The 26271-nt window shown below is 46.7% G+C and overlaps 1 protein-coding gene across 6 annotated transcripts; it reads right to left on the reverse strand.

Moving 5' to 3' along the window:
- Positions 1-14038: 14038 nt before the first annotated feature.
- On the reverse strand, positions 14039-25074 carry TANK (TRAF family member associated NFKB activator). Of its 6 annotated transcripts, none has more exons than XM_078608440.1 (9): positions 24599-25074; positions 23362-23553; positions 22565-22690; positions 22321-22435; positions 21160-21191; positions 20260-20351; positions 19944-20062; positions 19225-19802; positions 14039-18735 (listed from the first exon to the last, which is right to left on the reverse strand). In XM_078608440.1, exons 2-9 carry the CDS (start codon positions 23539-23541, stop codon positions 18601-18603), a joined length of 1377 nt encoding a protein of 458 aa, XP_078464566.1. In that variant the 5' UTR covers positions 23542-23553; positions 24599-25074; the 3' UTR covers positions 14039-18600. The 6 variants fall into 6 exon arrangements, with proteins under 6 accessions (XP_078464566.1, XP_078464591.1, XP_078464609.1 ...); XM_078608465.1 differs by lacking the exon at positions 24599-25074 and adding an exon at positions 24369-24469 and having other exon boundaries at positions 19399-19802; XM_078608483.1 differs by lacking the exon at positions 24599-25074 and adding an exon at positions 24369-24466.
- Positions 25075-26271: the final 1197 nt, after the last annotated feature.

Below are 26271 nucleotides of genomic sequence, written 5' to 3' on the forward strand. Positions count from 1 at the left end.
CCAAACCTTTAGAAGGGCATATTACCTTCAGGGTCATGTCCACAAGGATATTGACATCCAACATGCTATGACATGTCGTTGCTTGTGTGCTCAAGTCTTCCACAGGATGATCAAAGAGCAACCATTAAACAGGGAGATTGAGTTGGCTTTCAATCATTTCCCACAGTCGTTGGTCTTTCACTTTCTCCACAATGATGCTACTAGTTATTGTGTTATTTATTGTATCGTTTTTTTGTCGAACTTGGACCCATCGAACAGAGTCCTAATTTGTAAACATGTTAGGTCACTCGCAATAGTTTAAGCACGTTTGGTTACGTACGGTGCGAAAGAAGTTGAACACAAGGCTGATTGCTGATGAGACTCGAAACTGGTCCAATTTGCTTGTATTGAATCAATGCTGCTCAAATTAAGCACTCCCATAAGGTCATGCGGCTGATGTGCTGGGATAGATATGTGGAGGGATATTCTGCTGATTTATGTTATTTAGGAAATGTAAAATCGTTTACTCAAACATTTTACACGTAAAAAATAATTAAAATTCAATGTACTACCGACAGTGTTCGTGTAACTAGCTGAATATTAACGTTTGGGACGCGTGCACATTTAAAACGCATGTTTCGGTAACAAAAATGAGAAGTCTAAAAACTTTCCGTAGACATATCTTGCAAAAAGCGGTGTCACTTTTGGTCCTATGCACTTCACACAAAGGCCCTCTTAGTATTGTGAACACCGCCTGTCACTAGGCAATGGACAGCTCCTCTACTTGACATTGCCACTCTTTCTCTCTGCCCTGCTGAGTGGAGGAGTGTGGTTTTTGTGTGCGGAGTTACTCGTGCAACGCACTACGACGTTCGCCTTATTCAGGTTACCTACAGGGAACTAAAGGTAAATGTGTGTTTATAATGTGTTGAACTTATTTCGCACTGTGCGTAGCCAACCGTGATAATTGGAGGTACACCGATTTTGTTAATCGTGTAAGGAACGTCTTTCTAGGTTATTCAAAACTGTTTGTCTTTATTTGAAATCTTCCTGTAGTAATAACACAACTTGTATGTTGCTTGTAGAACGTTTCGTCTTAATTCCGACATTGTCATGTGTTCTGTATAGTACGTATTGTGCATTCATTCGGAAAAAGGCAAAGTTTGGTGATGCTATTTTGATATTTCCGTGATTGTGAATGTGCTAAAAGTCACTTGACAGCTTCACAACAAACGTTTCTTCACCAAACTTTGTACGTTATGTACATTTAATGCTTGAAAATAATCCACTTTGAAATGTGACCTTCGTGACATGTATTGTGTGCTGCACAATTCTTAGCTAGTGTCTTTAAGAAGGAACATTTATATATATGCATACCCATGTCTTCCATACCTGTCAACCCCTTATCAGTGCCGACCTTATTACAGACCAATTCAGATCTTATTGGTCACCCCATGCCCTTATAAATCTCTACAAAGTCCCATCACAATGGAGAAATACAAACAAATAAACAAAAAATGTTCCCGTATTAAAAATGCTGTACGCCGTATGGACCTGAAAACTCAAGTTCCCTGTACAAGAATACGGGGTAAACCGTATGGGTTGACAGGTATGGTATGCTGAAACACTTTTCACCATCTCTTTCTGCTGATATTTTTTGTTGTTGTTAACCAATGAATGCATATTACCTAATATGCATGCAATGTTGGCTGATGTTGGCAAATGGTTTGAACCGTACGGCCAACGTTGGCTCAACGTTCAAATAATTCCTGAGTACCTGCCGACATGGCTAAGCAATAAGTGTAGGTTTTAACCTTTCTTGCAATAAAACAGGTGTTAAGATGTTCAAACACCAAATTGAAAGCTTTTGCAAGGAATCTGGCAAAAAAGGTCCCATTTATTTGGCTAAACATTGGACAATAGCGAATAAACCACAATGCGAGGTGTGAACTTGGATGTGCAACTGAGATACACATCGAGGGGCTCATGGATTGGAGAAGACAGGCAACTTAACACGCATCGTTTTGATCCATAATAGAGGTTTTTGGGTTAGATCGCGTAAATATATAAATGTGTCGTTAAAACCCGCCGCCACCCGACACAGCCAACTAGTAAGGGTTCATAATCAACGATTTTTGGGTTTAGATCGCGTTATTTATAAATGTGTCGTAACCCTCCACCACCCGACACGGCCAATCAGTAAAAAAGTGTCACGTTGACAAAAGACAAATAGTTCACTGCTTTAGCCCACCGGTGTGTTGAAGCGTGAAACCACAACATTTACAATTTGAGTACGACGTTTCGCTGGTAATTGCATCCAGCATCATCGGGCAATTCGCCAGAATGGTGAGGCTCTGCTGTGTCTCCCGTTCTTATATAGAGCAGCAGCAGGGTGACGTCATCATTAACTCATTAACTCATCAGGTGCAAAGATTTGAGGGGGGGGGGGTTAATGTAATTATATACTTGATTAGTAATAAGGCTATTGTTACGATGCGAGTTGTAGATTAGTAATCATTTGGAATGTGTTCTATTGTGATTATGCTACATTAATAATCAGTTAGTGCTTGTTTCCCTTATAAGGAATTGTAATGCATCTTATTTAATAATACGCTTCCAGGCCGCACTAAGCCTGTAGCTGTCTGAGCGATTAAAGTTATTTCTGCTTCTCTCAATCTCAATGGATTCTCTAATTAGTCTTTGCCAGTAGTAACTAGTTTTACACAACACTTCAACGTTGTCAAAATCAATTGAGTGTCCCTGTTGGCAAGCATGTTCTGCCACTGCCGACAGTTGTGTTTGCGATAGTTTAATATTTCTCTGGTGTTCTTTTAGTCTTACACTAACGTTACGCCCTGTTTGTCCAATATAGCATCTGCCACATACACAATTAATCTGATATACACCTTCTGTTGATAATTTAGGTAATTCGTCTTTAGTGCACGTTACTAGTTGTTGAATTTTGTGTACTGTACCAAATCTTACTGTAATGTTTTGCTTTTGCAAAACACGGGCTAATTTGTCAGTTACTCCTGAGATAAATGGTATTTTTATTGTTTTAATAATCTGATCGCTTTCAGCAGTGTTGCTTTGCGATCGTGATTTGGCTTTTAGTGCTCTGTTAATTTGAGCATTATTGTAGCCATTCTGTCTTAGTGCTTCTTTAACATGTTTAATCTCTCTCACTAGACTTTCATCATCACCATTCTGGCGAATTGCCCGATGATGCTGGATGCAATTACCAGCGAAACGTCGTACTCAAATTGTAAATGTTGTGGTTTCACGCTTCAACACACCGGTGGGCTAAAGCAGTGAACTATTTGTCTTTTGTCAACGTGACACTTTTTTACTGATTGGCCGTGTCGGGTGGTGGAGGGTTACGACACATTTATAAATAACGCGATCTAAACCCAAAAATCGTTCATTATGAACAATATTGGTCGCGAAAGCCTACGTGTTAAACTAGTAAGGGTTGTCACATAAACAGAACGTGGCCAATTCGTCACTAGTACAGCACACCAGTGTGGTGTATAGTGTAGTGTATAATAGTGTAGTGTGTATAGTAGCGTATAGTGTAGTGTGTAGTAGTGTAGTGTATTGTGTATAGTAGTGTAGTGTATAGTAGCGTATAGTGTAGTGTGTAGTAGTGTATTGTGTATAGTCGTGTATAGTGTAGTGTATAGTAGTGTATAGTGTAATGTATAATAGTGTAGTGTGTAGTAGTGTATTGTGTATAGTGTAGTGTAGTGTGTAGTAGTGTAGTGTATTGTGTATAATAGTGTAGTGTATAGTGTATTATACTAGTACAGCACCACACCGGTGTGTTGGAGAGCCAAGCCACAACATTTACAAACTGAGTACAACGTTTCGCCAGTAATTACAACCAGCTTCATCAGGCGACAGTCAGATTTGTGGAGAAGTCCACCTGTTTCGTTCCTTATATAGAGGCATAGATGTGAAGTATTCGGAATGACGGCGGGAAACCACTTGACGGGTAGCACACTTTATTAAATCTTGTCTTTCCACAATAACACGTGTGGTCACTATTTCTCACACTACACACTCCACTTTACACGTGTGGTCACTACAACTCACGCTGCACATTTCACTTGACACGTGTGGTTACTACGGCTCACGCTGCACGCTCACGCTACACGCTCACGGTGCACGCTCACGGGCACTCCAGTCCCGTAGCGTCCGTGGAGCCTACAGACCCACCCCAGCTTGGGCGTGGGTCACGACCTCTGGGTCCCGCGGGCCGGCCCTCACACGGACGTTCGGCCCCGGGTCCCAAGGTCCCGCCTCTGAGCCACACAGGGCCCCGGTCCCCACAAGGACAGCGGGACTAGGTGCCTCAGGGCCCTATCTCTTCCTCCTCCGTCTTCTGTCTTCACTGGTCACCAACTCCCCGTGCGCCTGTGCGCACCGCCTTATATAGCCTCCGCTCCCGGGGGGCGGAGCGTATGCGGACCGCGACGTGAGCACCCCCTTAGTTGACCAATCCCCACGCGCTGCCACACGATCCCCTCGTTGTCAGCGTGCGTCACCGATACCCAGCCAATCACTGCCTCATAACCCATGACCCCGCGCTGACCCATGATCCTTCACCGTCAGCGCGCGTCACCAACACACACAGCCAATCAATACGCGCTGGCACACGATCCTTACCCCAGCGCGTATCACCACTACATCACCCCCTCCCACATAGCTCGCAGCCGGCCCGGCTGCTAAACAACACAACAACAACAACAATAGTAACAACAACAAAATCCCCACCCCCCAGTGTGCCCCGTAACACAACAACAACAACACAACGACACAACACCAGACAATAACCTATGTACAAACCGACGAACAGTACAATAAAAAGTCAACAACAACATACAACACCAGACAACAAGCTATGTACAAACCGACGAACAACACAATAAAAGTAATTCCAAGAAAAAAACGTGTCCAGTGTCTCTGTAACTATCGATCCCCCCCTCCGCTCGCTCCTCAACCGGGGTGATAGAGCGGTCGAGCGGATGAGGAACGCAGTGACGAGACGCTCCGGCCGCATCGGCCCCTCATTCAGTTGGTCAGGAAAAGTTGCGCGACTTAGCGCGAGTCCGCCTGGCCGGTCCATCGTACGGGACGGGACGCTGACGACCGTCTGGTGGCTCCGGCAGCCCCGGAAGGCACGGATCGGGCCTGGAAGGACCGGCCGTGTCGCGGGGATCCGGCCGCCGGTGGTCGGCAGCTGTCAGTTCCGAGCAACCTGGGAGCGGATCAGGCGGAGACATGTGAGGATCAGGCGGAGACATTTCCCTCCTCGGGTCGTCGGTCACGTCACATGCTCGGTCCTCACGACACAAAGGGAGGCCATACGGAGGCGAGAACGGTTTCAGCCGGGAGGGGTGGACGTACCAACGGCGCTTTCCCCATTTTATCTGAACACACTGGGGGCGTGCAACCCGCACGACCTCCACGGGTCCCCGCCATGGCCTCAATAATTTAGGCGACGTAGCCAAAGGTGCCTGAGGGCAGTGCAGCCAGGCCCTATTGCCCGGTTTCCAATCGTGCACGGACACTTTTCGTGCACGCAAGCGCTCGTTGGCGATTTGCCGAGACCTCGAATTAAGCCGTGCGGCCTCCCGTGCCTCGGTCAGCTTAGCAATGTTAAATTTAATATGTTCGGCCAATTTTGAATTCGTTCGTGGCGCGGAAAATCCCAGCTGAGTTTTCATGGGCGGGTCGGCCTCCCGACCATACATCAGATAAAATGGGGAAAATCCCGTTGCTGCATGTGGGGCCATTCTATACGCGGCGAGGACCCCCGGAACCTGCAGGTCCCAGTCAACATGTGCCTCGCACACCTGCTGGCACAGCATAGAAGTCAAAGTCCTGTGGAGTCGCTCCACCATCCCGTCCGTCTGTGGGTGGTACGGGGAGGTACGCACCTTCTTAGTACCCAAAAGGTCGCACACCTCCTGCAGCAATTTACTCGAAAAATTCTTTCCCTGGTCGATCAGCAAGCGTTCGGGAGCCCCCCAGAACGTAGCCCTGGACAAAGGCGTCCGTCACAGCCGCCGCCGACTGGTTGGCGAGTGGCCACGCCATAGGCCACCGGGTAAAGTATTCCACACCAACCAACAGGTACTTGTTACCCCTAGGCGTGACTGGAAAAGGCCCCAAAATATCGAGCGCAACGAGCTCGTTAGTGCGCGAGACCTGAATAGATTGCAGCGGTGGATTTGACGCCACGGGCGGTGGTTTCCGTCTGGCGCAGTCTACACACCCCTTTAGTATATTTACCACATCGCTCCCCATCCCCGGCCAATAATAGTCACGCTGAAGCAGAGCAAGCGTTTTGTTTACCCCCAAATGCAAGAGGCGTTCGTGTGCGGCCAGGACAACTTTTCCCCGCATAGCGGAAGGCACCACGAGTGCGTGCCGCCGGGACAAATTGTCCCATCTCATTAGCAGGCCCTGCTTGAGCAGCCAGGAGCCAGTTCGCTTCCGGCCCTCCTCGGGACCCCCCACCCTGCGACGCAACGCTAGCAGGGAGCTGTCAGCCATTTGGAGACGGCCCCACTCAATCAGAGACAGTGAGAGCAGCGAGTCCCCTCCCTCAGGGGTAGCGGGAACGTCACCAATCGGCGCATTCGCAGTCGCGGCCAACGCACCCACGCTTACAGCACCTGGCGGTTTACAGCGCGCCGACCCCATTAAGCACGCACATTTGGGACAAGGCGACAATCGCGACAGGGCATCCACGTTAGTGTGGCGCAACCCCTTACGGTAAGTGGTCGTAAACTGATAGTCCTGGAGGACTTCCAACCACCGTGACAATTGGCCCGAGGGTTGGGCGACCCTCAATGAATACTGAAGCGCCGCGTGGTCCGTCCGGACCGTAAAATGACGGCCATAGAGGTACGGTCTAAATTGCTGTACAAAAAAAACAATAGCCAGCAACTCACGACGGGTGACGCAGTAGCGCTGTTCCGCCGGCGACAAAACCCTGCTACCATAGGCGACCACCCGTTCGACTCCCCCAACGACCTGTGAGAGCACCCCCCCAATGCCCGTGTTGCTAGCATCCGTATCTAGCAAGAAGGGACTTGTAAAGTCAGGATAACGTAAGGGCGGGGCACCCACCAAGGCGTCCCGGAGGGAGCAGAACGCGGCCTCCTCCTCCGGTCCCCATCGGAACTTGACTCCTTTTGCCGTTAGAGCGTGCAAGGGTTTTGCAATGGTGGCGAAATGCTCAACGAATCGGCGGTAGTAGGAAGCAAACCCAATGAAACTGCGTACGTCAGAAACCGACGTGGGCGTTGGCCATGAACTGACACAATTCGTCTTCGCGGGATCGGTAGAGATCCCCGAAGAATCGACAATGTGGCCCAAGTATCTCATGGACTTCCGAAGAAGGTGGCATTTGGCCGGTTTAAACTTTAATTTAGCCGATCGCATCCGCAAGAACACCCCTCTCAACCGCTGGAGGTGTTCCTCAAACGTTTTACTGAAAACAATGACATCGTCTAGGTAAATCAAGCAAGTTTCCCATTGCAGACCCGACAAAACCAACTCCATAAGGCGCTGAAACGTCGCGGGAGCGGAGTGAAGTCCCATGGGTAACCGGTTAAACTGGAACAGGCCCCCTGGAGTCCGAAATGCTGTCTTAGGTTTAGACTCGTCGTCGAGTGGCAGCTGCCAGAATCCCGATAATAAATCAAGAGTAGAAAAATAACGCGCACCAGACAATGCATCGAGGGACTCGTCCATTCTGGGGAGCGGATACGCGTCAGCCACGGAGATTTTATTCAGGCGACGGAAATCTACACAAAATCGCAAGGACCCGTCTTGCTTTTTAACCGGCACGATAGGTGCTCCCCAAGGACTGGAAGAAGGCGAAATGATGTCGGCCGCCAGCATATCGTTGACGGCCGACTGAACGTGTTCCTTCTCAGCAGGACTCAGCCGGAAGGGATTCTGCCTGACCGGTGCCGCATCGCCTGTTTCAATATGGTGGCGCAACAGGTCCGTGCACCCAATGTCATATTTGTGCTTACTGAACACATCAGAGAATTCTATCAGCAAAGCACGCAGCGCACCCAACTGTACCCTTGACAAATCCTTTGAGTCCGCACACAGCGAATCGACCCATTCAAGGTCCTCCCCCGATCGAATTTTCTGCGCCGGGACCGGATCAACATGCGCAACAAGGCGCTCTTCCGCAGGGACCCGTGCCGCGTGAGCAAGCACAGTGCCCTGCTGAATAACGGCCGGCCGCGAACCAGCGTTTAGAACCATAACGAACGGGTCCTTGTCAGCCCGAACCAACGTGTGAGCCACCGACAAATCCAGACCTCCGACAGCCCTATTTGATGGACCCAAAAGCACGCCCTGTTCCGAGGTCTCCCCATCCAATGGCTTCCTCAACCGGAGGGGAATCAACATCTGCGAACCCGGGGGCACGTGCACGGTCTGTGTCGCCAGCGCTTGTATCGTAGCGCACGCCGTCCGAATTTCCGTAGGATTCGACAAAAAAGAAATACGGCGACCCGATGGTAGCTCAATGCAACGTTGATTGATGAGAATTTTAATGGGCATTTTAGCCAAAAAATCTGTGCCCAACAGACAAGGAACCGCTAAGGAAGAGGAGACGAAAACAGGTCCCGACAATTTAATATCCCCTATGCAAATGGACGCCCGAATCTGCCCGACAATGGCCAACAAGCCCCCATTTGCCGCGTAAATTGGCACGTCCACCGGAAGCAGAGGTCGACATTGGACGGGGAGAATGTTGTTATGAGGTCTGAAATAATAGTCGCCGACGCCCCCGTGTCCACTAACACCCTGACCTCGACCCCGTCTATGAATCCCGTAACGACCGATGAACCCGCCGACGCAGCCACTATTCTGTGACCCAACTCAGACCATTTAATGTCCCCTCGGTCCCGCACGAACTCCCCTCTCCGAACCGAATCCCCGACCCCGAATCGGCCCTCCTCCGCCGCAAAGCGACGGCCCATGTGTGTCGTGCATGTAGGCCGAGCATGTGAAGTGCCGCGACTTGCCGGGGGTAGTAGGGATGACTTGGGGCCTTGGTCGTCGTCCAGCCGAGGTCCCATAGCGCGCTGACGTGGAGCGCGGCAACCGGACGCCACGTGGCCCCGGAGGCCGCAGTTGTAACACGTGATGAGGGACGTCGGAGGTCTCGGTTGCTCCAGCTTGCGGGCCGATCGCAGAGGCGAACGACCCCCCGACCTCCAGTCCCCCGGTCGTCCAGCGGTGAACGCCTCCTCCCGTGGGCAGACGACTTGGGGCTCGGTGACCACCGGGCCCGGAGCTGAGGCCACGGCAGCAGTGCAGACGACCCCCTGTTTACGCTTGAGAACCTCGTACGCCTGTATACTTGTTGCGACCCGCAATGAAGATATGTCGACTTCGTCGGCCGTGTTGATTGGGGACCCCCAGGTCCTGCGCCAACTTGAGCAGTTGCTCCAAGACCATCGCATCCTGGCCCTCCTCGTCCATACGAGGGAACGCGGCGTCGGCGAGAGCCAACAACGCCGTGCGGTAGGCGAGCGCGGTCTCCGTGTCCGCCTTCCGTCGCTCGTAAAACTGATGGCGACAAGCCGAAGGAGGTCCATAGACCTTGGCCATGAGGCCCAACGCAGCCTTAAGCGTGGAGCGGTCCGACCTCTGTGCGGACCTGAAGGCCGCGAGCGCGTCGTCGTCCAACATGGCAGGCAGTGCCCGCAGCGCCGTAGCGTCGGACCAGGCCGACATTTCTTGATGCGCCAGAAACCTGCGTTGGAATGCGCCCCAGTCCCCGCCTTCCGCCTTGAAGGCTGTCAACGTGGGAAGGCGCTGCTGGAAGATGAAGTCGTCCTCTGCCACATGGTTCCTCTCCGCCGCACCGTCGGTCTTCAAGATGGCGGCCCCTATGGCGGGTGGCTGATGGCGGTCCGTAGCGCGCGCTGATGACGTAAGCGGGCGCGCTTGGAGAACTCCCGCCACGTGTTGCTCACCGTTCCCGCCAAAAGATGTCCGCGTGGTTGAAATGGCGGGAACTGCCAAGTCATTTTGGCGGGAATCTGCGAGGCGAGCCTGTTGAATGTCCGCCGACGTCCCCGCTCCTCCCGACGTGGTGATCTCCGCCAGGATGGACGCCGCGGCGAGTAGCAGCTCTGCCAGACGGGAGTGCGCCTCGCGGAGTCCGGCATCAGCCCCCAGCCGCTCGTCCGGCGCCCCCGGTGGGTCCTGCGGCGTCGGCATCTCCTCGTCCTCTCCCCCTGATGCCAGCTGGCCCGAGTCGTCGAGGTTATCCTCGTGGTCAATCCCGTGAGTCCGACGAGTCTTCCTTGTATCCATGCCTGGAAGACTGTTTCACTTCTGACGCCAGATGAAGTATTCAGAATGACGGCGGGTAGCACACTTTATTAAATCTTGTCTTTCCACAATAACACGTGTGGTCACTATTTCTCACACTACACACTCCACTTTACACGTGTGGTCACTACAACTCACGCTGCACATTTCACTTGACACGTGTGGTTACTACGGCTCACGCTGCACGCTCACGCTACACGCTCACGGTGCACGCTCACGGGCACTCCAGCCCCGTAGCGTCCGTGGAGCCTACAGACCCACCCCAGCTTGGGCGTGGGTCACGACCTCTGGGTCCCGCGGGCCGGCCCTCACACGGACGTTTGGCCCCGGGTCCCAAGGTCCCGCCTCTGAGCCACACAGGGCCCTGGTCCCCACAAGGACAGCGGGACTAGGTGCCTCAGGGCCCTATCTCTTCCTCCTCCGTCTTCTGTCTTCACTGGTCACCAACTCCCCGTGCGCCTGTGCGCACCGCCTTATATAGCCTCCGCTCCCGGGGGACGGAGCGTATGCGGACCGCGACGTGAGCACCCCCTTAGTTGACCAATCCCCACGCACTGCCACACGATCCCCTCGTTGTCAGCGTGCGTCACCGATACCCAGCCAATCACTGCCTCATAACCCATAACCCCGCGCTGACCCATGATCCTTCACCGTCAGCGCGCGTCACCAACACACACAGCCAATCAATACGCGCTGGCACACGATCCTTACCCCAGCGCGTATCACCACTACAGATGGGTTGACCACACTTCTGCGCTCTTTCACGATGATGGGGGGCGGAATTACTGAGGCAATATACATTATGCATTATTTTTTATTTAAAGCTTTCGTGACTGCAGGGATTCATATTCTTGGTTCTTTCGGTAAAGTCACGTAGAAGGGAAATAAAAATATTATTTTTTTTCTTTTATTTTATTATTTCCCTTCTACGTGACTTTACCGAAAGCACCACGAATATTATGCATGATGTTCATGCAGCAGTGGATAGAGTACGATGAGGATAAACTATATGATGCATGCTTGGCAGTGTCGGCGACAATTTATAGTGCTTCATCCAGCAGTGGAGATAATAAATGGATTCTAGATTTGAAGCTTTCGTGACTGCAAGGTTTCATACTCTTAGGTTTTTTCGGTAAAGTCACGTAAGTAAAAATAAATAATAGAAATAATAATAGAAATAAAAATATTTTTATTCATTATTAGAAATAATAATTTTATTTCTATTATTTTTATTTTTTATTTAATAGAAATAAAAGTATTATTAATTATTAGAAATAAGAAATGTATTTCTATTATAATTTCTATTATTTTTATTATTTATTTTTACCTCGGTGACTTTACCGAAGAAAACCTAAGAGTATAATGAATGGATGATCGTGGGAGTGACTCCGGCCTACTCCGGCCTCACCCTCGATCCCCTTGCCTGGAGAAGCGCTCGATCCCGGGCAGAGAAACTAGGAAAGGGAGGCACCAACCCATGGGGCACTAGGCCCCAACTGAATTTGTTTTATGCTTACATATAATTCACTACGTACGTACTGCATGTGTTTGTAAGTGTTTATGCCTCTATCACAAGTCGTGGGAGTGTATTCACGAGTGATAAACTGTGTGACCATTGTGGGCACAGCTAACGCATCAAAGTATTGCGATATTTTACGATGCTGGACCATCGATCGCCAAATCGTTTGGATTAACGATTATCGTATAGAATGTATGACACTTACGCGGAATGTAGATGAGAACAAGTTGTAAATGTATGCTAAACTTTAGAAATATTGATTCGCAACAGTGCAGACAATTATACAGGATGGTCCAGATGTCTAGTGACCCCCCCCCCCCTCTTCATGTTTATTCTCCAAAACGTCTCGTTTTTATTCTCCAAAACCTAACATTTTTTAATTAAGACTTATTTAAAACATAAATTTACATGAAAAGGGAAAGCAATTTCGATTTAAAGCTTTCGTGACTGCAGGGATTCATCTTCTTGGTTCTTTCGGTAAAGTCACGTAGAAGGGAAGTAATAAAATAATAAAAATAAAACATAATAAAACAATTCTTGTGGCCGAAACGTCGTGAGAATTGTTTTATTATGTTTTATTTTTATTATTTTATTACTTCCCTTCTACGTGACTTTACCGAAAGAACCAAGAAGAGGGAAAGCAATGTTAGGGGTCAATTAATTGGGGGGGGGGGGGGCGGAGGGGTCACAATACATCTGGACCACCCGTGCACTCAAATGGCCGTGCCATGTTTGCGTTGTGGTTTATTGATCAGCATCAATCCCACGATGGCGTGGAGAGTTGCTGACGACGACGAGGAGGAGGATGCGGCGGCGGCGGTGGCGCCATCATCATCGTCGTGGTGGTGGTCTCGGCTCGGTGATGACCACCACCACCATTTCGTCGAGATGCGCTCCCCTCTCCTCCACCAGGAGCGCCAACAGCGCCCCCCACTCGAGAGATTTGCGAGACGGCCACCGCAGCGACCCACAGCCCTTGCCACCCGTGCCACCCACGGCGACGATGGCCGTGCGATGTTTGCGGTGCCCACCACGTGGGGGGCCACCCCCCACCGCGCGTGCCGCTGCCACCTCGCTCCGGGGGGGGCATCGGCACGATACGAGCCGCTGCTGCCACCTGGCGAGCACCGTGGGTGCCACCGCGTGGGACCAGGAGGGGTCCTCCTACGGATCGAACGCGACACCTCGCGTCGAAGTCTTGCGCGGCTTGCAAATGATGTGGCAGCAGGCACACGTGGCGCACGGCTGCCCGAAACATTTGGCGGATTTCCAGCCGTCGGCGGCGGCGTGGTCGTGGTGAAAGAACCGAGGCGTGCTCGCGTTGGCACCGATGACATGAGAGGTGTCGGCAATGGTGGTCTGTTGGGAACGAAATGTCCCAATGGGTTTTTACCAACTCTTGGGCAGACGAGCGTTGGGCCACAATGTGTGCGGGACAAACGTGCCGAGCCTGTGTCCTGTGAGAAAATAGGCGTTGCAAATGGCTTACGTATGAATGTCAAATTACGTTCAAAGGCATGGGGTCACTCTGGGTGTATGTTTTGTTGTAGAAAACAAACGGATGAATATAATGCTAAGTCATCGAATAACAATTGTTTGATTGAAGTGAGATCTCAACCAAGGCTGGGTCATTGGGATAAAAGTGCTGATCAAGCTCTTGAAGAAAGTCTAGAAGTTATTCGCACAAGTTCAGCATTGAATAAAATTACCAACGTGGAGGAACAAAATAAAAATACATGTGAACATGATTCCCATCTTCCTGAATGCTCTATTTCCAGGCGCAAGATTGTTGTTCAAATGCCACTTGTTCCAACATGGACATCCTTAACCACACACAATCCTCTGGACGAGCCAACAGATCTGGACTGAACTGTAAAGTTGGTGCCGAGAAAGTAAATACCATTGTCACCTGTTCATTTATTTGTGATAGAAATTGCATTTTCATCAGGTCTAGGATGACCTTATGTTAAGTCTTTGACCCAGGATTTCCTGCAAAAGGAGAATTGTGTTGGTATAGTATCGCGGGCTCTTGCCTGGTTATGTCTCTGCCTTTATGACATCAGATTATGAGGCTCAATTTCTCAAGATGTGTCCTGTGAATTGCACAAATTGTAAAACATTGTTATGGATGTTTTATAATTAAATTTCAATTGATGCCACTTTCAAAGTGTAAATGTGTCCTTTATTTAACTTTACTTGACATACAGTACATTGATTTACATTTAAGTCAACAAACATGATTGTTAAGACCATTTTAACAAACTTCATACAAGCAAAAGCACTGTCAAAGCAATATATATTTTACCAAGGCGAAATTATAACAAGGATAAATGAGTCACAAACACAATTACTGTAATACACTTACAATAAAAGGTTAAGATGGGGCAGTTAAGTGTTTGGAGTTTACTCCATAATTAACTTCTTACGTTTCTTGCACTGCAACCAAATACATGTATTAGCTGATATGTAGTCTGCTTTTTCCTAAATAGGGTTAATTTAAACTTCATGTCACATGGTGACGAAGTATTATATTTACAAAGGATGCTCATTAAACTTTGCTCTTTGTAAAAATGTAATATAGTACTATACAGCACTTTGATAATCCGTGAATCAGTATTTTGCGGATTACCCACAGTTCGTGACTACTCCCATAATCATAAGCTGCGGAATCCGCAAATCATTGCATTGCGAAATAAATGAAGTGCACACTCCAGTGTTTGAAAAGCTGAGTTGCAGAAACGCAGAGCTGCATTACTGCAGATAGAAACACGTGGGAACTGCAATTAGACAAAAAGGTGCTGCAGAAATAAACGGAGAGTTGCAGATAGAAATGTTGGCGGAATATAATATTTTTCGCAAAAGATTTCTGGGTTTTGCATCAGCACAGACAAGCTGTCAGTATAGAAAAACTGTTGACATCTGATTTTTACGGAATATCGAAGCCTAAAAAATGCGACAGAGAAAATACGCTTGACCCATATAGCAGATTTGCTTCATTTGGGCGTTGAAAACAATCGTAACCTCATAATCTAGAAATATATCCCGGATTGATGGTGGGGCGAGTCAAGCGACCCGTTTCCTTGTAAGCCACGTGGATTAAGAGCGGCCAATTCCTCAAAAAAATGTTAAGATTATGGGACTAACCTCTGCAGTGTCCCACGCATTACAGGTTAAGTGATATGGTCCCCATATCAAGACGGATTAATAGAGTTCTGCTGTACATGCAAAACCTACCCAAAAAAATCACTAGTTTAACAAAAATATTTGGTCAATATTTCAACTCGGACCTGAGATATTTAACTTTCCACACATGTACACACTCATATATATCTCACATATAATAAAACTATCGACAAACGTTATTGGCAAAGTACAAAATATTCCAAAACTATACTTGTGTATAAATGTGTATGAACTTCTATTGCACCGTACATAGCCAAGCATGCTAATCGTCACGTTATCTTGATTTAATATTACAGCATTGTGTAATTTTGTCAACTGTTTCCAGAAATACATTATTGGTTATCATTTGGTCCAAAAGGAGACATGACTGTGGTCTGCTTTAGGCACATAAGTTACAATAGAAGCCCTTATGTTTACTAAACATTCACTTCTCTCGTTTAGAAATGTCTTGTCAGGCAAAAACAGTGAAGCAGATGAAAAAAGGAAAGACAGCAGGAATTTGGTATTACTCCATAAATGCTGAAAGGGGGTGAAAGCATGTTGAAGTTGCACAAGATAATCAAAGCTTCCTGAAATAGGAAACAGCTGCCACAGGACTGGAAAAGGCAATAATCATAGCACTGCAAAGGGGGATATGGAGTACAGTAACTCTAAGGAATAAGTATATTGAGCATTCCAATTATGGCATTTACCAGAATGTTGCCAAATTGAATAAAGAACCAGAATAATCCTTAAGGGAAAATCAGTGTGGATTTAAATCAGAGGGTTTGTTATTCTCAGTTCTTTAAGGTAAAACAGCTGATGAAGAAGAATTGGGAGTATGGAGGGAATTTTCGATTTTCTTGTAGACCTTAAACAAGCCGATGATTTTGTGAAGCGAGGTGTGAATAAGTTAGCTGATTAAAAACGTGCCTGTGTAGACAAAGTATAGACATCATGATTTCATATCGGGGCAGGTATGTCAGGGTTGTATTGTTTAGCAGTTCATTTAATGTTGTGCTTTAGTATGTATTCATGATCATCCATGGAATCAGCACAGGAGAAACCCCAGGAGTAAATAAAAGGACGAAGATGCATGTACGGGGCTCTTTGTATGCAGATGAAGCAGGTTTGTTGGCTGAAGCCATACGGCTGTTGATGACATTAGCCAGAGGCTGGACATTGGGGTCTGAAGATAAACTTTCCTGAGACAGTTAATGGCAGTAGTAAGAAATGAGGCTCCTGTGGTAGGTTCACAAGTTATGGTAGCAGAAGACTGGGAGATGACTATTTCGGCAGTTATGTCCATAATGCAACGTAGGCATATTGCTTTAGTAGGCCAGGTTTTTTTACGAATATGAAAACCACTTTGGACCAGTATCTATTATCGTACGCTCATTATGCTGAAGCCAGGCGGCGATACCCGCTTCATCAGCAGTGTGGAGGGCTGAGACCACTGTTAAGTCGAGTAAGGAGGTACTCGTCAGTCTGACGCTGACCACATCCAGAGTGGGTTGTCAGGTTGGTTGCACACACACCCTGGTGGTACAGAACCTGTTGAAAAGAGCCCATAATCAACATGCCAGTTTGAAGTCAGGAATACAGTGGAGTTGGCAATTGATGCCACCGCCGAGTCTCGGTGTGGCATTTTGGAGCTTACGGGCACCGCAGTGACAAGCGGCCTCATGGAGGGTCGACTATGGCCAAGTGTATTGTGAGACTTGTGTACAGTATTTTCACAAATCTTGGCCTTTGCCTCATGACAATTGTAATGACAGTCGTAATTGTAATGGGAAGTGATACTGCTCAGCACTTAGCATCCCTGGGAGTGCACACGATTGAATGCAGTTGGGTGTCAACCAGGTTTGTGTCCAATACTTGGCAGTTGACTAGCAAAGGGTGATAACAGTTGTGCGAATCGTCTATAGGTTGAGCCGACTAGTTTCCTGAGGTTGTTCATCATTCCGGTTTTGGCTGCCTTCTTCAGGTGGTTGTGAAATATCAGATCTGCCCAATGTCACACACAGGTAGACTGGGAGGTTGTCTCAATTCAGACACTGACCATTTAGAAGTATATTTAAATAATGGGCTGTGCTGGCATTGTTTACATTAGTCTGAGTGTAAAGGGACATTTGAGGCAGAAATGCTATCTGCATTATTACTATATGGATCAGAGCTTGATGCTAAGCAGCATGGAAATACGTTTCTCATTTATGAGCCCAAGTGTCTGAGATGGGTGCCCGTAATTTCATGGCAAGACAGGATGAGCAATGCAGAAGTCAAGAAGAGAACATGACAGGAAGGTGTTTTGGATATGATTATGCAGAAATGAGAATACTGAGAGGGACACGCGTGTCAAATGCAGGAGGGCCGTTTACCAAGACAGGCAATTAAGAGTGGTCTCTACAAATCTGGCTACGAGTAGGAAGAAACCCTAAAGACCAGATGGTGGTGGAAGTTCTGTGCCTACTCTGTAGCAGCTGTGGGATCTGGCGGAGGGTAGAAAGAGTTGGTGAGCTGTGGTGGCATTACATAGGCATTGGCCATGATGACATCTTGATCTTGATTATATCACAATTTTAAGAATGTGGCCTACACATACAATATACATTTTTCTTGCAGCGTATACAATATTTAAAGATAATCAATGATCTTGGCAGTAATGGTTGTAAACGGATTTAACCTGCATCAATTATCTTCTTGGTTCTTTCGGTAAAGTCACGTAGAAGGGAAATAATAAAAAAATTAAAATAAAACATCAAATAATTCTCACGACGTTTCGGCCACAACGCAAGCAGCCGTCCTCAGGTGAAGAACAGGTCTGTCGGAAAGACAGCGTCTGAATGGGCACCACCAGGCTTGGCAGCGTATATTTCAGCTGGGTTGGAGGGGGGAAGGGGCGCCTTGACAAAGGAATTTGCATATCAAGAGGAATTTAGCATATTTATGGCAAATTCAGATATGGGATTAGTCACTACTTGTGGAATGCGTAGGAGGTGGGGGAGGGGGGTTCAAAGTCATATTATGCCCGTGCATTATGCAGTATGCAGGATTAGCAGCATCAAAGGGAGGGAGTAGGGTTAGCAGTAATAGAGGACGGCTGCTTGCGTTGTGGCCGAAACGTCGTGAGAATTATTTTATTATGTTTTATTTTTATTATTTTATTATTTCCCTTCTACGTGACTTTACCGAAAGAACCAAGAAGATGAATCCCTGCAGTCACGAAAGCTTTAAATCTGCATCAATTACTTTAGGTTATACATCAAATGCAAATGCCCGAATAATGCACTCTGGCATCTTGCTCTCAATCAAGCTGCTTCTTCTTCACATGCATTCACTCCATTTGGTTCTCCTGTACTGGCATCTTGGAAATCGTGTTTCGATGGAGCAAGGATGGTGATGGCAGAGTAAACTTTAAAAAATACACTCTCTTAATAAAAACAAAAATTTTGAGGCTTGGTTAAAGGCACTTTATATGCCGATTCTTGTTTTGAAGCAATTATTTCCACTTACAATGTTATTTCTGGTTTGTATGTCTGAGAGTAGCTTTAAAAGCTGCATCATCTCAGATTATCATCAGGAGGCGTGTATAAAAAATCGCTGCCCATGAGCTGTTGGGAAGGGAAGAAAAACTGTGATCCGTCACTTGATTGGGAATTCAGACACATCTCTTCCAGCTCATTACAATGTAGAACCTGTGCAGAAAGAAATACACACTTTAAAGCATATCCTCCCAGACATTCTATCATGTAACAGCAGTTGTATAAAAACATATTATTTTGAAATCTGAATAGGCATTTCTTATTGTGATCATTGAATGTTTTCATCAAGTGTTGTAATGAACCATATGCTAATATCTGTCAATATAAATAGCAATAAAGAGGACATCCAAGGACATGAAACTTTGGTCTAAACAACATGCCAAAGTCCTGTATTGTTGTTATTACTACATTATCCTACTTCTGTACGCAGCAATTGCAAAATGTGTGTTTCGATTTAAAGCTTTCGTGACTGCAGGGATTCATCTTCTTGGTTCTTTCGGTAAAGTCACGTAGAAGGGAAGTAATAAAATAATAAAAATAAAACATAATAAAACAATTCTCACTAGGTGAGAATTGTTTTATTACTTTCCTTCTACGTGACTTTACCGAAAGAACCAAGAAGAAAAATGTGTGTTGTTATACCTTACGCAGATTATTGTCATCTTTTGGGACATTGCAGCCTGGAAAAGCATTCACAGGAGACGCACCCAAATTGTGTGCTACACCTGGCACTACCCCTGCTGCTGCTGCAGGAGAATCAGTCGGAGGTTCCATGGACGTGATTAAGTGGTGTTCCCCTAAGGCAAAGTTGCCCACCTCATGAGCACGTCCTTCCCCCCGGCGGCCGGTCAGATCATCATCCTCGCTGATGAGGTTCTCTAGGTACTCCATGTCAGCAGGAGGACGTTTGAGTCCAAGCGTTGACAGGGACTCCACAGTCATTAGCAAGCTGTCATCAGCTTGTGGTACTGCAGCAAGCACAGCCAGAGGGGTTCTGCATTCCATGTTAGATTCAGTTGGCACTTGTTCGTGACCTCTGTTGGGCGAAGTACCTTTTCTGCTTCCAAATGATGCAAGTGTTTGTTTACGGTGATCTGTAACATCCTGTGAATTAACAACAGCTGCCAGGCCTTCAGCCATTTGGCGGGGTAGCCTTGTATGGGCAGTGACCTGGATCGAGTCTTCCATGTCCGTGCACTGGATAGGTATAGATTCAGGGTCTGTGAAAAAAGTAGGCAAAATATGAAATGCTTTACTGAATATAAAAAACAAGTGATTGTATGCGTATATAATAAATGTCCAACTGTATTAATGTGTTTAGGTTTTAAAAGGTGAGTGCACGTCATTGAGGCAACACTTACAAGTCAATGGAGATTTTGGCCTCAGAAATGCCCTGAGCAGGTTGGACTGTTTCCGTACCACCATGTGCAGCTTTTTAAACTCCTCCTGCAGATCCTGGTAGGCAACCTCCAGCTCACTCCTACACCCATCATCAATTTGTACACAGGAAATTCACCTGAGTTCAAGTATATAATATACAGTAACTATGGGAAAAACAACAATCTTTTCATATATTTTCATTGCATTTGTTAATTATTTGGAGTTAAAAAGGCATTAACTTGTATTGTGGATTATATGCAGTTGGATATATAGATGTTATTCAATTGAACCACGTACCGTTCACCTGGAGAGGAACATTTCGTCATAAACCTCTCTTGAACTGGCCGAGTCTTTCTTTGTGAGACTTCTGTCGATACGACATCATACACCTGCACAAAATATTAAGAGTGCCTTTAAAGAGAGATCACGACTACGTGAGTTTGGCCATGTTAACTATTATTCAGAATTACAAACTGGAACACTTTCTGCATGATAAGCACGTGGATCTGTAATTCTTCATGTGTGTTTTGTCTCCATTTTGGAATTAAATAATGATTTAGGCATCATTCCAAGATTGAGGTATCCAATTTCTATATAAACATTTAGTAAAAATGTCTGGTCCCTCTTATGTTATCCCATCTGGCTTGGGAGATTGTGCATCTTCATACTAGAGAGGGAAGTGGTTACCTCTTCAGATGTGACATTTGGAACATCCTCCTCACCAAACACATTGTTTGCTGGGTATATCATATTTATTTGATGCTATAATCATCTGCATTACATTCCTCCTAAGTTTTGTCTGTAATATGCATTATAAACTTCCATCTTTCTCTCGAATAATCTTCAATACAATTTTCAATTTACGAATCAATTTAGTTTTTTCTGATTTAATGATCCCACCATTAATACATTTTAGTTTGTGTCGTCTAATTTCTTTCCTCATTAGTTTCCTAATGGTTGTACAGAGTTGTGAACATGTTGTGTTTTAATAATGCATATATGTGTCCATTACAATGTTTTCCCCTGATTAAACAAAATTCAAATTCACGTAAATGTAATATGTTGTATCAAATGAAAGCCCCCATAACAGTCTACATCATAACACCATGTTTCAGTTTATACAAACTATTAAAATGCATGTTTAAGGACATGACAGATCGAGTATATTATTATAGGCAGCTGTGTTATGTACATTACCTGCTCATATGGCCTGTCCTCAGCATAATGGACTTGCAGTAATGTTCCATCGTGTTAAAATATACCATTGAAAAAAACATGACGAAGCATTAATACTTTATCCTATAAGGTAACAATTAAGATTTTAACATAAACACTTCCAATACAAACATCTAATTTGCATGTGTATAGTCATACAGGCTGCACAGTAACTATAGTTTGTCCACGTGTGCAGTCAAGTGTCACATAACAGGCTGCCCACTCATTTCACACTTGTTGCTCATTCACTCCATTCAATTCAATGCTCAAGCAAATATTTTTTTATAAACCGTTTTTTACAAGCCTTTGCTAACCTACCATTGGATGAATGCCTAACCATGCCATGTCAGTCCGGGGTTAATCTGACCATACCCCATCACACTCGTCAGTACAAGTTGGTGAAGCTCATTTTGTATTTTACAGCAACATTAATACTTCTTTTGTTTCTTTGTGGGATAAAGATGTTGCTATTATTTAATTATACTACATGAACTATAGAGTAAACCACTGTAATAAAGGTATTTCTTTTGGGTTAGATCACATGAATGTTTGTAGTTAGACCCGCCACCACCTGACACAGCCAATTAGTAAGGTTTGTCACGTAAACAAAACGCGCCAATTCGTTACTACTTCAGCACACCGGTGTGTTGGAGAGTAAACCCACAACATTTACAAATCGAGTATGACGTTTGGCTGCTGATTACAACCAGCTTCATCAAGCGATAGTCATAATTGTGAAGAAGTCTTCCTGTTTCAGTCTTAAATAGAGGAAGTAGAAAGGTGATGTCATCACTGCAGGCCTATCAAGTGCGAAGACCAGAGGGGGGTTAATGGCGGTGTCGGTAGGTGGCGGGTTTAACAACACATTTATATTTACGCGATCGAACAAAAAAACCCTTTTTTATGGATATTATTGGTCGCGAATGCCTATGTGTTAAACTAAATCACAGTAGTCTGCGCTTCTTCGACAGAGGAAGAGCAAAGCTACCTTAACATTGGCATTTAGAACCTGAACACATTGCTGACATACACAAGAATAGCATAGCCAAGTTGGCTTATTATTTTAAAACTAATTTAACGAACACCAAAACATCAAGCTCATATGACAAATATCACAATATAATTTTACTCATGCATACATACCTGTGTTATTACCCTCTTCAGCACGATGCTTCAATTGTTTACCGAACTCCTGTTTGGCATTCAGCTGTGCCTGTAGCCTCCCAGCTTCTTGCTTGTACAAATGAAAATCATTTTTCTGCAGGTGATATCATGTAAGAGACTAAGGTGCTGCTTTTTTACATTCAGTATCTTAACAAACTTGTCTTTTGATCATTGAACGAAAAACAAAGCAAACTATAATCGGTGCACATTCGAAAATACCTACCGTTTTCTCCAGTTGTTCCTTGTAGCAATCTCTCTCTCTGCAGGCCACGCTGTATGCCTGGTATGCCTTGTTGAGATTGACATCGTTCACCACCTTGTCCATGCTTTCTTTGTGGTTGCAGTGATTCTATTCCACAAAGATACGATTGTCACATGTAGCTGGCAGTCTTGTATTTAAAGTTGTGCTCCAAGACTGCACACAAGCTAACCATAATTTAAGCATGTTCTGTTTAAATGTATATACTGTATAAGGCAAACCACGTATTCCCAGTAAGTGTACTTTCATAAAAGTTCAATAACTAAAATGAAAACCAGCATAGAGAAACAATTTCCAGTTTAATCATCACTGCATCTTGAGAAAGCACATGCATGGCTCAAGAGATCAGCGCAATAAGCCAGTATTGCTTATGACCCTAGGTTAAAATCTTGCCAGCTGTCTGTGATTAAACTGGTTAGTTGATCACCAATAACTGCCAGAAATAGTCATCATATTAAGCATTGTTTTTGCACTCGATTTGGATACATTCCTGCTGTAAGAATTACAAATGTTGGTTGAAATACCACGCAGTCTCCAAGGACTGTTCGTTCACACGTGGTGCACGCTGCCCTGTGATTTTCGTGGATTGTCTCACGGCATGAAGCCCATTGCACAATTGGTATACATTTGTTGGGGGGGGGAAGACACAAAAAAAGAATTAAAAAAAATATTGCCTCCCCTCTCTACCACAGTACATGTTTTAATTCATAATCAGCTGTTGTGTTTAAATAGACTTCTCACACAAGGTTCTGATGCCTTACCACAACATCTCCAAAGGGCTTTCCCTGGACCAGGTGAGAAGCTGCACCTGGCTGCTGAGTGAACATTTCCGTTTCTGAATGTTCCTGTGGTCCACAGTCACCCTCGCCAGACCTGTGTCGTGGCCGGAATTCCATCTCCGTTGTCACTCCAACGTACGCCTCACTGTTGAACTCCGTCATTGCACAGTCCACCTGCAGCGTGTATTGAGAAGTTCTCTCAGCCAACTCAAATCCTCGATAGCATCTTAGGCTACATCACAGAACTCACATAAAACACAGCCATTCAAAAAAATCATCATAAGTCATGATCTAAACACTGCAGGATGATGTCCATTCAGATCAATCACGTTCAATATACATAGCTTACGGTTTTACAATGCAAGTCCATCAAGTGCTTGCACAGGAGCTCTGATGACATCGCCCCATCTCTGCTGTGAACATTCTCCCCGGGCATACTTAATTCCATAATTAGTGGCGACGTGTCCTGCTGAAACTCACTTACAGTACTTTCCTGAACACAACTTCTCTCTCTCTTAACTTGCGTTTATCATATCCGGGGATAGCGTCACTCCCACACACACACAACATGACCCACATCGCAGTGGGAAGAGATAATGAGAGACAAAGACCAAGCGATTGCGAGAAAGACGACTATGAGATAGCGAGAAACAACAGAGAGAAGACATGAAGGGCGATTCCTCCATAATATCCCAATACGGGATTTGGTTGACTGCTTAACCAAAAGGTGCCATTCGTTGTAGAAACGCAGTAGGGACTTTAAAGTCGACACTCCACTGCTACACCGTATTCACTTGAGTAATGTACTTGACCCGGGCCTGCCAAACACTAAGATCCCCCAATCGTATAACCTTGAACAGACTGTAGGGGCAAGTGCTGTTAGCGAGTAGCAAGCGCCTATGAGGGCCGGCAAGGCACACACGAGGGGGGTGGGTGGCCAGTACCACGCCCGGCCGCCTTTGTCTCCCCGGTGGTCAACGATTACACACCGTACTCATTTGAGGCCGAGTCCACCAAGGGGAGGCCCCAGTGCCGGTAGGCCTACACAGCGCCACCACCACTAGCACTCCACGTGTGACCTCACTTCCAAAGCCACCAAACACCACCAAAAAAACCCACCCACACCCCCTGGCTGACACTCACACAGCGACACAATAAATCAAACAAACACCCACAACACAACACGAACAAGTGAGCCGCAGTTCGTTCGCGAGCTCACGTCAACGTCTTGGGTTGTTGTCTGGCTGGATGATTGACCGACAGTCGTCTTAGCCGGGCCGCCGTGGCCCTCTGCGTGGCCCTCCTGGCTGGGCCCTCCTGGCGAGGCCCTCTGCACGCAAGGCCCGGGGTGGTGGCGGTGGTCGCGGAGTCGTCCACCCCGGCAGTCACCTCTCGACGGTGTCGTCCTTGTCCACTCGCTCTCTCTCCCCTTCGCTGTGGGGGCTCAGCTGACGGTAGATCAGTGGTGGTCGTCGTAGTCGTCGCTGCTGCTGCTGTTGTCTGCTGTTGTTGGCAGTCGTGGAGGGAGCTGTGGACGCGAGTGAAGGCGGCGTGAGGCCTCCTCCTCCTGCCCTCCCCTCCTGGCCCGGGGTATTCCCGGCCGTGCGTGGCTGTGGGTGGGTCGGGGTGGTGCTGCCGCTGCCGCCGCCGCCCAGAATAGCACGGGGAAATTCCCCGGCCGAAACTACCACCACCAGCAAACTACCACTACCACCAAACTACCACTACCACCACCAAACTACCACCACCACCAACAAACTACTACCACCACCCGCAAACTACCACCACTACCACCAACAGCAAACTACCACCACCACCACCAAACTACCAATACCACCAAACTACTACCACCACCACCACCACCACCAAACTACCACTACCACCAACAAACTACCACCACCAGCAAACTACCACCACCACCACCAAACTACCACTACCACCAAACTACCACTACCACCACCAAACTACCACCACCACCACCAACAAACCACCACCACCAACAAACTACCACCACCAACAAACTTCCACCACCACCAAACTACCACCACCACCAAACTACCACCACCACCAAACTACCACTACCACCAAACTACCACCACCAACAAACTACCACAACCACCAAAACCACCACCACCAAACTACCACCACCAACAAACTACCACCACCAACAAACTACCACTACCAGCACCAAACTACCACCACCACCAACAAACTACTACCACCACCCGCAAACTACCACCACTACCACCAACAGCAAACTACCACCACCACCAAACTACCACTACCACCAAACTACTACCACCACCACCACCACCAAACTACCACCAACAAACTACCACCACCAGCAAACTACCACCACCACCAAACTACCACTACCACCAAACTACTACCACCACCACCAAACTACCACTACCACCACCAAACTACCACCACCACCAACAAACTACCACCACCAACAAACAACCACCACCACCAAACTACCACTACCACCAAACTACCACCACCAACAAACTACCACAACCACCAAAACCACCACCACCAAACTACCACCACCAACAAACTACCACCACCAACAAACTACCACCACCAACAAACTACCACCACCAACAAACTACCACAACTACCACAACCACCGCCACCAAACTACCACCACCAACAAACTACCACCACCACCAAACTACCACCACCAACAAACTACCACCACCACCAAACTACCACCACCAAACTACCACCACCAACAAACTACCACAACTACCACCACCACCAAACTACCACCACCAAACTACCACTACCACCAAACTACCACCACCAACAAACTACCACAACTACCACCACCACCAAAACCACCACCACCAAACTTCCACCACCACCAAACTACCACCACCAAACTAC

This window comes from Lampetra planeri, chromosome 2 (assembly GCF_965212315.1).
Source record: "Lampetra planeri chromosome 2, kcLamPlan1.2.h2, whole genome shotgun sequence".
Classification (NCBI taxonomy): Eukaryota; Metazoa; Chordata; class Hyperoartia; order Petromyzontiformes; family Petromyzontidae; genus Lampetra; species Lampetra planeri.

Coding starts and splice junctions, on each gene's coding strand:
- TANK (XM_078608483.1), bottom strand. Junction 22,691..23,361: donor AGCCCTTTGGAGATGTTGTG/GTAAGGCATCAG, acceptor TTTGTGGAATAG/AATCACTGCAACCACAAAGA. Junction 20,352..21,159: donor AGGACAGGCCATATGAGCAG/GTAATGTACATA, acceptor TATTTTGTGCAG/GTGTATGATGTCGTATCGAC.